The sequence below is a fragment of the Brassica rapa genome, chromosome A02 (genome assembly GCF_000309985.2).
Source record: "Brassica rapa cultivar Chiifu-401-42 chromosome A02, CAAS_Brap_v3.01, whole genome shotgun sequence".
NCBI lineage: Eukaryota > Viridiplantae > Streptophyta > Magnoliopsida > Brassicales > Brassicaceae > Brassica > Brassica rapa.
The window spans coordinates 30,802,008-30,814,516 of record NC_024796.2 but is presented as its reverse complement, the minus strand read 5'-3'; the positions used below and the strand labels follow the sequence as shown (position 1 = coordinate 30,814,516).

The 12,509-nt window shown below is 32.2% G+C and overlaps 3 protein-coding genes across 5 annotated transcripts; 1 reads left to right on the top strand and 2 right to left on the bottom strand.

The window, feature by feature from the left end:
- The first annotated feature begins 1,054 nt into the window (after positions 1–1,054).
- On the top strand, positions 1,055–1,845 carry LOC103855261. The gene is made up of 2 exons (XM_018656334.2): positions 1,055–1,413; positions 1,505–1,845. Exons 1-2 carry the CDS (start codon positions 1,094–1,096, stop codon positions 1,710–1,712), a joined length of 528 nt encoding a protein of 175 aa, XP_018511850.1. The 5' UTR covers positions 1,055–1,093; the 3' UTR covers positions 1,713–1,845.
- A 629-nt stretch (positions 1,846–2,474) lies between these two features.
- WRKY51 (probable WRKY transcription factor 51) lies at positions 2,475–3,813 on the bottom strand. Of its 3 annotated transcripts, none has more exons than XM_009132228.2 (3): positions 3,537–3,813; positions 3,309–3,446; positions 2,475–2,800 (listed from the first exon to the last, which is right to left on the bottom strand). In XM_009132228.2, exons 1-3 carry the CDS (start codon positions 3,761–3,763, stop codon positions 2,590–2,592), a joined length of 576 nt encoding a protein of 191 aa, XP_009130476.1. In that variant the 5' UTR covers positions 3,764–3,813; the 3' UTR covers positions 2,475–2,589. The 3 variants fall into 3 exon arrangements, with proteins under 3 accessions (XP_009130476.1, XP_009130475.1, NP_001288926.1); XM_009132227.2 differs by having other exon boundaries at positions 2,479–2,800; positions 3,309–3,464; positions 3,537–3,811; NM_001301997.1 differs by having other exon boundaries at positions 2,590–2,800; positions 3,309–3,467; positions 3,537–3,763.
- A 2,575-nt stretch (positions 3,814–6,388) lies between these two features.
- On the bottom strand, positions 6,389–12,426 carry LOC103855259 (glucan endo-1,3-beta-glucosidase 8-like). Its single transcript, XM_009132225.3, has 4 exons — positions 8,478–12,426; positions 7,929–8,385; positions 7,451–7,653; positions 6,389–6,964 (listed from the first exon to the last, which is right to left on the bottom strand). Exons 1-4 carry the CDS (start codon positions 8,822–8,824, stop codon positions 6,514–6,516), a joined length of 1,458 nt encoding a protein of 485 aa, XP_009130473.1. The 5' UTR covers positions 8,825–12,426; the 3' UTR covers positions 6,389–6,513.
- Positions 12,427–12,509: the final 83 nt, after the last annotated feature.

The window sequence follows — 12,509 nt, the reverse complement described above, 5'->3', positions numbered from 1 at the left end:
AAAATGCCCTTAATCCAAGAGCAAAGAAGAGGACATAGAAGAGGAAGGAAGGGCTGTTAAGTAAATTTCATGGAGAGTACAAGATAGAGAGGGCTGTCTAAGGACTGTATGCTTGTGTGGTAATGGTTTGGTTTGAAGATTTTAGAAGGGTCCATGTGGATCAGACACATCTTTAGGCCTAAACAAATAATTCCAAAATGAAGTAGACACATCTTTTCACCATCTAAGTAAGTTTATAAACCCTTTTATACACACTTCCAAAAAATATATATATAGGAATTGGTAATCTTCCATTTTTAATATAAATAACAAAAAAGAAGGAAAGAGCTTAATTAATCAATTTTTACAAATTTAGCAATTTGCCAAAATAGCTTGTTACACAACCCTACTTACCTTGTTACACAAGATCGTACATAAAACCTAGCTTCTTTCTCCCAAACCACCTTACAATTAATTACACCGCTTCTCACGGAGTTGCATGCAGCTGGCGTATCAATGTCTATGCAAGGCCCTATAGTCCCCACAGACAGTAACACAAGCATCTCTTACTTTTTGCAAGTATAATCTGAATCTCTATGTCTTATTGAATGTGTGGATTCTCTCTGGCAGTATTTACTTGGAGAAGAAATCACCAAAAGTGAAGGCGAAGTTAAAGATTGATGTCAAAAGCAGAGAAAGAAGGAGGAAGAAGCAGAAGATGCAGGCGTTTCAACAGGGTAAACAGAAGTCAAAGGCCAGCAAGAACTCCGAGAGTCGCAACATATTTTATTCTGGATTCAGTTTGTATAAATATACTTTTTTCAGATAAGGAACGATTAAGAAACTTAACTGCCTCAGAATTGGATTAGAGGTTGATCACTTGTAGGCAGATTCAATACTAGCTAGTAGTTAGCTGGGCACATTTATCCGGAACTGAGGAACCGAACAGAAAAAATCGAAACATAGCACCAAAAACTGACACGATTAGTTTTTTTAATGTAATAATGTTTAACTAATTAAAAGTCAGATTAGCTTCAAAAGTCAATGTAGGTGTTAACGCAAGAACCGTTCAAAACCAAAATGTGTTTGTTCTGCTTCTCTTGATGCTAGAAACATGGCACCAACTCTCTCTCTCTCTTTCTCTCTTCTATCATTTCCTTTTGACCCCTTTCTTGCTTTCTCTGAACATATAGACATGAAGGAATCAAGAAGAATCAGATTTTGTTTCTCATTCTTATTCTTCATCTTGATCATCTCTTGGGGGATTTCACCAGTATCTTCAGATGAGGGTGTCGCCAGGAAAGAAGAGAATCCGTCTTCGCTTTTAAAGATCATATGTGGGATTTTTGGCAAGAAGTTTCCACCAAGTTCTTGGGAATTGATTCAAAGCGCAATGCAGAAGATCCAGATGAAGCTTTACCCTCCAAATCTTGAGTAAACAAACAAACAAACAACCATTCATATACTATAGTATCTATAGTCATGGTTGATCTTAATGCTCATGTGTGTTGCTTTGTTGTGATAGTTTCAGAAGCAACAGCGACAAAAACAACAAGGACAGAGAAGGAGGAGAAGATAAAGGAGAGAAAGTGAAAGAGGCGGCGACAAGGAGCCTTGAAGTAAGCAAAGAAGCTATTGAAGAGTCTGCAAAACTAGCAGGTGGTGTTGTAGGAGAAGTAGTTCACAAAACAGCTGAGAAAGTCACCAAACAAAGCTCACATGATGAAATGTAATCACTGATAATGTTAGTAAACAATTCAGATTCAAATACCATTTGCCATTTCAAAAGGAACCAATCATAGCGTTAAATGTAGACAGGCTTTGGCGGAAGAAGAACTAAATGAAACGACTTCCTTTTCTGTTTAACTTGCTAAAATGTAGAAGATCACATCGGTTCGGTTTTATTTACCGGGTTATAACAAACCGGATCCTAATCAAACCGGTTAAACCAAATCCGTTATAGTCCGTAGTTATGTTATTGTTAACCGTAATCGTTGACCTCGCTGGCGCGTAAAAGTTGTTACCGCAGATAGGCTTTTCAACCGAGGTAAAATTTTGTCATCTGGTTTTATATTCCACACACGCGTTTAGTATATATGCTTAGTCTATGCTAATTACAGAAATAATATTGGTTTACTCTTTTTAAGCTAATAAATGTTTAAATCAATGAAAATATTAGCCGTAGACCTCAACTAATAAAGATTATTCACAAACTCTAATAGATTAATCTGAGTTTCAGTCCACACTTCCTTGTTATTTTCAAATATACATATACTACCCAAGTGAAAATCGAGTTAATGCAATCATGTGATTTTTTTCTTAAAACTTTCACTACCAGAAGAGATCACTTACGTACCACGGTTACATATAATTCATAGAATATATACTTGGTTTGATTTGTATCCGTGAATAACACCCACATGAGAAAACTCATTAAGGGCCTATTCCAAACCTATTTTAGCATTTATAAACACAACACTGCAAATTAAAAACAATATATACATTGATATTTTGATAACCACAAGATGTTTCATAACCATTCACATCATTAAAACATTCAGAACCAACCAATACACAGCGAAAATTTTAATGATTAGATATCTAATAATCTCAACATGGTGGAAATGTTTGGATAGATTGAAGAAGAGAGTGTTGCTTCCAATTATCATGATCAAAAACCATGTCACTGTAATAGACGTGTGATGGACTCTCATGGTTATGGACTCCTTCATAGGTTGTAATCACATAAGCTGCATTTTCACCATCTCTCTCTACCCTCTTCTTCACCATGCAACCTTCACTTGAGCATTTGTAGTAGTTCCTGTAGACATAATCACATTCATTTATTCACCGTCTATTAGTTTTGATTACTTTTACAAGTATCCACTATTAAACTATATAACCGAAGGGTCTTTAATTGATCTCCAAATTATGTATCCAAGATACAAATTGGAGATTTGTTTTGTTTCTCCTAAGATATATGAGTCAAGATAAGATCTTTATGATGAATGATTATGATTGCACATGGATTAGTCAATCCACCACTAACCAATCAGAAGGCTATGTATATATAAACAAGACATGTATACACAAGGATGCATATGGAATCTGTATTTTAATACAAGTGGTTTGGTAAATAATATAGGACCATTAGACAGTATTCAAATCACTATATGATCTAGCTAGTGGTTATCTATAAACCTTAGAAGAATTACAAGACGGTGACAGAAAATGCTCAAACAACGATATGATCATTTTAAAACAATTAATTAAGATAATATAAATCAACAACTAAATCAAATGGTATTTATTTCTAATTAAATGATTACCTCTTGTTAGTGTTGTTCTTGACAGATTTCTTCCCATACTTCCTCCACTTATAACCATCATCCATCACATCAATCTTTGATCTCGTTCTAATAGCAACTCGATGGCCCATCTCCTTCGTCTCTCCATCTTTACTTCCCCTATTTTTGCAATCGAGACTACTAAAAATAAACCATATATATTAATATATTTGGTTAAAAATCTAGCTTACAAATATAACTAAAACTCACGTTGATTCCTTTTTCCTCAACGTCGTAAATGCGCTGCCGGATCCCCCGCTTTCGCCGGTAACGATGGTTGTCGGAGATGAAGTTTCCTCCTGGATTAAACCATTGCTGCCTCCTTCACCAACACTGAACATCAAATTGGAAAAATCATAATTATCCATGACAGAATAAATAGAGTTTTCATCGGATAAGAACGTGAAATTAGGGCTAGGGCTTTGAGAGGGATTCATTCTTTTTTTTTAACAATAGAAACAATAAAGGAGAGAGAGAGTGCAGGTGAAGAAGGCTAGACAAAGATAGGAATGGTCTTTTATTTATAATTTAAGATTTTAACTTTGTAAAGAAATATAATTAAGAGATAAGATTTAATAACATTTACTACTTATGACAAGCAAGTGCAGGGTAGATACTACGAAGGTGCTTCAACATCACGTGTGAACGAAGAGGACTTTGACGATGATGTCATCGCAATGACGTATGCACAGACAGCATGGACGTGAAAAAGTGAGCTTCCACTTAAAGTAATGAGTTTTGGATAAATAGATCATTATCGTTTACGTTATAGTAGTGATTAGTGAGTGCTCAGTAACGTGAACATTTGGGTTTTGGTATTTAGATCGACGGCTGAGGATGTAAGTTGTATGTTTGCTTCTCTTGCGTCTGAAACCGACAGAACGTTTTGTAATTACAGTGCACACCAAGACAATAAGACTTGACTTATTGCATTCTGAAAATGTAATTATATACTACTTTATAGAGATACTGTGACAAACTTTATCGATATGTTTGGCCTAACTTACGATTTAAAGATATATAAACAAAAATATTTGCTATCAGGTCTAATATATTTATGCAAACGTAAACAAAGATATCTATATTTGACCCTTTGACTAATCCGATCCGATTATAACATGATACATAGTTCTATAAATCAGTCTAAAACAAATCAATGTGTTAATATAATATACTCCAGTTTTGATAGGAAGCCTATAACTGATGACGACATAGTTTCTTACTGTCGACAAAATATTATATAATTTCTTCTAATTATTCGTTTTGTCTCCAGAATATAGTATTATTACACACACTGACCCACATACATGTGAACACAATTTCGAATGTCTATTCCTAAGTCAACGATTCAAAGTGGTCTTTTAATCTTGTCTTCAAGGCGAAATTTCCTGGCGCCACTGTTAATTGCTTACCACAACAATAATTGCTCTTTATTGTGTTCAAAGGTAAAGAAAAATAATGAATTAACCGAGAATAATATATACAGATACATGTGGTGTGGCATTTTATAAATCTTGGTGGAGACTCAAAATATCTAAGGTTGATTTGGAGTCTTGCTTATGGTGGTTGAGGCTCTGGTGGGTGTTTCTTTAGCAACCAGCAGCTTGTGGTTTTGGATTTTAGGATTCGTCTAAATCGCCGATTTGGTTTTTTTTTCGGTCTTTACTCTGATGTTTCAGACTTGTGACTACACATGTTTGGTTTTGTAACGTGGGTTTGAATCTCTTATATATTATTTGAGAATCATTACAACATTTTTTTGTACCCACATGTCATTACTAGAATGATTCTTAGAATCCTTAGAGAAATAGGTTGGTCCATCTAAATATATAATAAACTTTTTATTAAACTAACCATAAATACATTATTATTTCCATAAATAAAATTACGAAATTACCTAATATGGCTATAGTATATATGACAATTAATGACTTTGAATAATAAGGATTTGATAAAAATAAGTGTATCTTTTATTATATTTGTTTAATTTTAAACTATTAAAATAAATTAAACAATCATAGTAACCATTTAATAAAAATTAAAAAAAATTCTTTGTATGTTATATTTAAAATTTTTAAAAACGAGTATAAATTACTAAAACCATTAAAAGTTTCAAATTTAAATTTTGTGATCTATGGTTTAAAAATTTTGTTATGACATGATACAAATTAATAAGAAATTAATATAAGTTGAAAGTCTCTTTTAATAAGTATTAAAAATAAAAAATATATAAAAATATATATGTACATATATATCATTTTAAATTAAATTATATGTCATATAAGAAAATAAATAAATATCTTAATTTTGAATTTGCTTTGAACAATTTTTAAATTTTGAAAAACTATTGACAAATTAATTTTAAAAAATGTTATAAATTACTTAAACTATTAATTCCACAATGAAAATTTTGTTATCAGTAATTTAAATTTTTTGCTATAACAGATACAAATGATAAAAAAACATGAGCAAAAAGCATCATTTAATAAATATTAATATTAAAATATACTATATATATATATATATATATGTTACTATCATTTAAATTTAATTATATACCATATCAAATAGAAAAAAATATTCTTTTGGATTAATAAAATTTATTTATATGTTCGCACCAACTTAATTATATAGATAATAATTACTGACTTTTTAATTATTTAATATATATTTATTATTTCATAATAGATTAGAAACATATAATATGTAAAATAATTTATATATATAACGTTCATTCCGCGCAAGGCGCGGATCTTAACCTAGTAATAATAATATTTCAGATGACAAAAAGAATCATGTGGTGTGGCTTTGTTATACGTAACGCATCAGAGTTGATGATAGGATGGAGAAACAGTTTTTTTTTAATCACCATAAAGTTTGTGGAATGATGATATGATTGAACACTTGAGTTTACATTGATATAATGAACATATGTATATATGTACAAATGAAATTGAAATTTAAACGAAAAATAACTATAAATGAGTATATGATTTTTTAAACTGATTATTTCATTCCACTTCCTATAAACGAGTATATGATCATTTGACTATATATATCGATTTATAAAACACATATATAGAAGTACTAATTCAAATGTTATCAGACGAACAACAAATAACAATTAACCGGTATGGAATTAATTCCCCAAAATTGCAACAAAAAAAAAATCAGTAAAGAGAACAAATTATATAGTTGCTATTAATCCCAGAAGAACAAGTCCAACGACAAAGAATCTTCCGAACACAAAGCTGATCCTGAAGTCGTCACTTCCACTTACGATCTGGATAGGGAACAAGCAACTTCCCACAGTCGCATTGTCCTTAGTAATCCTAGCAGTTCCTTTGAAATCACAAGCCCTAACGTCTTGACCCTGAATCTGATAATACATGTTAAATGCGTATGATATGTTTTGGATTCTGTCTAGCTTACTACATCTTGAATCACCCTTCATCGCAGTGCAGTCACCGTGGTAACATGCATACTCTAGGTCCGGAGCAACCTTATCTAGATTGATCGTGTCTTTGTTCACTATGCACCATTGTTTATCTAAGTATTTCACACCTTTCGCTGCCACGGGTACGATCTTGCGTCCTTTTCCAGTGAAATCTAGCATAAACTTAGGTGTTCCATCGTATCTGGTGGACAAATATTAGAAACAACTAGAAATGTCAATGACTGATGTTTTGTTTTACCCAATTATGCTTATATGTGCACATATAGTATGTAACGTAACCAAGGACAATAAAAGACGAACATTATGAGTCGTAATAAGTTAGTAGTTATTACGTGAAAATATTGGTATGATAATAATTTGAGGTGAATAATAAAACTCGAAAAGTCAAATAATAGAACAAAAAAAAGACATCAAAATACTAAAAAATCTTATCCAAAATGTATAAACGCTAAGAATTGGTTTTAATAACACATGCACAGTATTATACTATTAGTATCTGACAAATCCAGTTCAGGAGAGCAAAACTTTGAAACTTGATATAAATAGCTCTTACCACATCATATGAATGTCTATGTCATAAAACGTTAAAAACAATAAGAAGGTGACTTGTCGATCAAGAAATCTAGTTTTAGAGTGTTAGATATGAAGAGAGACGTTTTTATATTACCTAAATATTCCCCAATGTCTCTCGAATGGTCCAGGCATAATACTCTTCATGTCCTCGTCGAGGAAACCGAAGAGATAAACTTCTAATCTCTCAGGCCTCAATGGAGTCCCTTCCTCTTCAGCAAGTCTTTTCATAAGACCTGCATAGAATTTCTCTGCTAGCTTTGGCGTCGCATGTTTATGACCATCCGTTGGCCACCCAATCTGTAAAAGATAACCAAATTCAATAAACTATTTCAATATCTGTGATATTCATACATAATGAGTGTTCTAGGAATTGGTCTTTAAAATGACATAAAAAACTAAATGCCTAGCCGACAAATTGACTATGAACGAACCGATTTTTCTAAAATATATATATATTTTTTAAGTCGGTATAGTTGTCGTAAACGAAAATCTCGAATAAAGCGTCTAATCACTGTCTAACGATTTTTTTAAAATATTATACATAATAAACAATAACTTGCTTATCAAGTTACCTCCCCAATGATAATCTTCATATCTTTAATCCCGGCTTTCTTCAACGAGTAAACAAGCGTATCGTAATTCGCATCAAACACGTTATCGTAGTTCTTACCTTTATCAGGAATTGACTCGCCTTTACCGTCGAAAAAAGCAAATTCAACGGGAAAATGTTCGTTTAGGTAAAGACTAAGAAAAGGGTAAATGTTGACTGTGAAAGGTAAATCATTATCGTGGAAGAAGTTGACTATGTCGAGCATCGTTTTCTTTACATCGCTTCTAAAATCTCCTTCTGATGGCTTATCATTAGCTGATTGGTAAACTTCAGCGTTCTGTGGGATCGTGGCTTTCATTTTATCAGTATGTCCAGCTTCTTTTAACGCCTTGTGAATGTTCTTTAATGCTGGAAACGTTGTCTCCAAGAACGATCCGTTGTATGCTGACAAAAACGGCTCGTTCCCCACGGCCACGTACCTATAAATAGCGATCATATAATGGACTTTAGTCAATCCACTTATCGCCTAATTGAATATTTGAATATGATCATTAAAGTTTTGTAGGGTTACTTGATGTTGACGCCACCCTTACGCATGTAAGCCGTGACATTTTCTTTGACCCAATCTTTAGCATTTTCGTAATCTTCGGCAAGACTTTCAAGAAGGTTATTAGGGATTCCGACCATAACCTCCATGCCCGTACCGGCCAAAGTATTCATCGTCCATGAATGAGCGTCAAAAAGCTTTACTTTATTGATCTTGTTGTCTTTAAGCATCCTAACAACAATATCAGGATTCAGTGGATGCGATGCGATATTGCCCCAGTTCACACCGAAGCCTCTGACCAAGCTAGCCAGGGTCAAAGTGGTCATTATAACTGTTCCGACATTAACGAGCATCATTGCTCTTCCGGCCATATTGAGAAAGTGGTGATGAGTGAGATTAGGTATGTTTGATGTAGCTCGAAGATGGTTTTTTTTTATGTTTGATTGATTGTTGTCTTTTCTAACAGTCGGGGAATTTTTTTTTTCGTGTCTTTGGGTGGTCGTTTGTAATGTTGTAATAAGAGTGTTTTTAGGTTGCTAGTGAGGAATTTTAGCTTCACATAAGTTTCTATTTTTAGGAAGAACCACGAGTGAATATAGATGTCTTTTGCCGGACACTTGTAATCAGTTAATTATTTTGTTTTTGGTTAAGAGAATATGTCGCTGTATAAAATTGGTCGAACTTTATTAAAAAAAGAAAAAAAAATTGGTCGAATTTTCCTTTTTAAAGATTAAATCCTCTTGATGTCAAAAAAGAATTAAACCTCTCTTAAATTAGCATTATTTAACATGGATGTTGGTCGCAAAATATTTTTTTTATTACGGTGGTACATCGATATGTAAAATCGAATCTAGCATCATGTTTATCTATATCTACATATTTAAAACAAAAGGTTAGCTCTTTGTTTATTGTGAATCCTAGGAATGTTAAACCAAAATGTTAGTTCAATGAGTGAGCTAGCTAAAGAAGTCAGACAACGAGACATTTTATTTTTCAACATAAGTTAGACAGGTTCGGATGGGGGCGTGTCCAGAAGCATCGTTACTATCGAACATAACTTGACTTGATAGAGTGGGTTGTTGACAAAAAAAAAATATAATGCTAATTAAAATCTAAACTCATTATTAAACTTGCATCTCTTAGCATACGCCATGCAGAATCAGCTACTTGAAGGTTCTTTCCTTTGAATCAGTCTCCTATTTCTTGATTATGTTACATAATTGCTATTCGGATTTGATTATCCTCCCATGGATCTGCTCATGAGATTCCAATCATTTATTCTTCTAGCTTCTACAAGTCCAAAGATCTTGAATTTGATCTTAAAGTTACATGTATTTGCTTTTACAAAACCTTACCCATGCAAGAGTTTTATCAACAACACCAATTCGTTCTACCAAACCTATAATACTTTAACAGCTTATTTTCCTCCAAGTCACATATATAACACAACACTATATATGATTGTAACAAAGAGAAAGTTCTGAAACAACCAAATGGTCTCTCAAGTTTTGCTCGAAGAACCCTCGAGGAATTCAACTTGTGAGGCTGAGTCCGGTAACACAATCCAAGCTCTACAAGCCAGAGGTTACCTTACTGAAATCCTGTTTCATTTGGCAACAATTAAAAAAATCCCATTGTGAAGTCTCAGTTGTTCTAGTATTGTCTTATGTAATACACAAACAATTGCTTAATCTCTGATAGGCATTGGAGAAAAATGAAATTGGCCCGTAACATATATGGATAGGTAAAATCTTCGATAGTGATTTTGGTATGATTCATTTCATGTCTTGTCAAAGCTATCAAGACATAAATGTAGACTTGTTAACGGTGATGAAAGAGAGACAAAGACTGATTATACCAAATGGGACCAAACCTTCCATGTGCTCTCATGGTCCCTATCTCAGTTCAACATGTCTGTATAACACATTGCTTTGATGTCGATCTCCGTGAAACTACGTGTTTCTATGTAAAACCGATAAGTGTTTGAAAATCTTCGGAGATAGCTAAAACCAAAAATTAGAGAAACACACACTTCTTTCTTTGGTCATGACTTTCTTCTCTGTACTAACAAAACATTCATCAGTAGGTGTTGTCTAGAGATTGTCACTGGTTCTTGGTACATGACATTGTGGCTAGTTTCTGGACTTTTCAATAAAAGAAAAAAAAAGTTCCCGATCTTTTCAAACGTAAAAGTCTAATCTACCTAATCATATGAAACTGGCAATAATAAAAATTATAAAGTCTTGGAAATAATGTCACAGAGAATTTCTTAAAATTAGGTCCACAAATAATAATATCAGGTCATTTATCCATTTATTTCATGGGATAGAACTCAAAACGAGTCATAATATCAAATAAAGTTCAAACTTTTTAAGTCCATATATTGCATTGATCAAATCGGATCACTATACTATTATTATACTAGAATTGTCAATTTTTCTTCAACTAACTTTAGAAAAAAACGATGTATCATATTCATTCACGTGGAATTATATGTCAATAATTTTTTTAGAAAAAATAGAATGATATGTTTGAAAATAAATGGAAAATGAAAGTAGGCCAACTCTTGTCGGAAATTTTAGCTTTTGTAGTTGAAGAAAATAAATTGTAATAATGAATGGTTTACTGGGAAACACCTCAAACACATGACTCTACAAACTTTACGTCCTTTTTGCTATATTTATACACTCTATCTAACATGTCCCCGACCCCCACACTCCAATCCACATCCCTAATGTGGTCCAATTTATTTTAATTTTAACGAAATGATAGAATCAGGTAAATCTCACGTTATCAACGAGAATCCCATTCATGATCTGGCTAAACTAGTATTTATGCCTTGTATTGTCTATGAATTTCAAATCCTGTAAAACTGATGTATATTACATGCATTATAGATAAAACAAGATGGCCTTCATAAAATTTTATCATCAAATATAACATGCTAGATTTCTAGCTAACCCTCTTGATGTCAGATTACCAATATCTCTCTTCGTCCATGCGTTGACTACGTGAAACATATGTGTTTGTATGTATAAACAATATTGGACGTAAATTTCATTTGTTTTGAATGTTCTGATAAATCGTGTTCCTTTAAAGGACCACAATTTTTCAATATCTCCATTTGATCAAAGGACCACTCGGTCCTAGCTAGCATCTCCTCGAATTTTATCTCACTGTTATAATTTAGCACTAAAATATGGTTAAGACTTTTTTTTCTTTTTTGACCAAGAATATGGTTATAGACTTTGGATGGTTGTTTGGCAAGATCAGGCCTTGCTCGTTTTGAATTTGTAGACTGAACTCTTTCGGGTCTAAGTAATGCAAGTAGTTGTTTGACAAAAAGAAAAAAAAAAGACTCTGGATGGTTTATTTTTTTTGTAAACTGCTTTCATTGCGGATGGTTTATATCAATTTACTAGGTGTTTTGCCCGAATATGCGGACTTAATCGATTTACAAATATTTATTAGTTTTTTTTTATTAATTCAAAAACCAGCATAATAATTTATCATTATGTTTTCAAAAAATTAAATCAAACATATTTATATATATATATATATGACAAAAATCTAACTAAATACATATGTTTAATTAAAATTTATTAAGGATAACACTGACTTTAACTACTTAATTTATTATAATTGTTTTATATTTTATTTTTAAATCTTATAATTAAAAAATATGTTTTCAGATAACAACCCAATATATAAGAATTATCTTTTTTTTTTAATAAAAGTTAATATTATTAATAAAATTTATTTTTAATTATATAATTAATTATATATAAAATTCATTAAGGGTAATATAGATATTAACCGCTCTAACTTTCAACGTGAGAGCTCGATTCTAAAAATTTACTTCGCAAATAATAGTATAGATTACACGTACCTAGCTAGTATAATTATAACTAAACTGTTGATTTCCCTCTTACTCAATATAACCTCTTGCTATAATTTCTCCTAGTCTTGTTAATGAAAACAACATTGTAGAGAAAATTTAAAGAGAAAGAAAAAAGTTTAACAATCAACCGTAAAGTCACTTGAATAATTTGATAA

Excerpts from the sequence above, each read along its gene's own strand:
- WRKY51 (NM_001301997.1), bottom strand. The coding sequence starts at position 3,763 with ATGAATCCCTCTCAAAGCCCTAGCCCTAATTTCACGTTCTTATCCGAT. Across the intron at positions 3,468-3,536 it reads TTGAGGAAAAAGGAATCAAC|TAGTCTCGATTGCAAAAATA; the intron begins GTGAGTTTTAGT and ends GTTTATTTTTAG. Across the intron at positions 2,801-3,308 it reads AAGAACAACACTAACAAGAG|GAACTACTACAAATGCTCAA; the intron begins GTAATCATTTAA and ends TTATGTCTACAG.
- LOC103855259 (XM_009132225.3), bottom strand. The coding sequence starts at position 8,824 with ATGGCCGGAAGAGCAATGATGCTCGTTAATGTCGGAACAGTTATAATG. Across the intron at positions 8,386-8,477 it reads AAGGGTGGCGTCAACATCAA|GTACGTGGCCGTGGGGAACG; the intron begins GTAACCCTACAA and ends CGCTATTTATAG. Across the intron at positions 7,654-7,928 it reads TGAAGATTATCATTGGGGAG|ATTGGGTGGCCAACGGATGG; the intron begins GTAACTTGATAA and ends TATCTTTTACAG.
- LOC103855261 (XM_018656334.2), top strand. The coding sequence starts at position 1,094 with ATGGCACCAACTCTCTCTCTCTCTTTCTCTCTTCTATCATTTCCTTTT. Across the intron at positions 1,414-1,504 it reads CTTTACCCTCCAAATCTTGA|TTTCAGAAGCAACAGCGACA; the intron begins GTAAACAAACAA and ends TTGTTGTGATAG.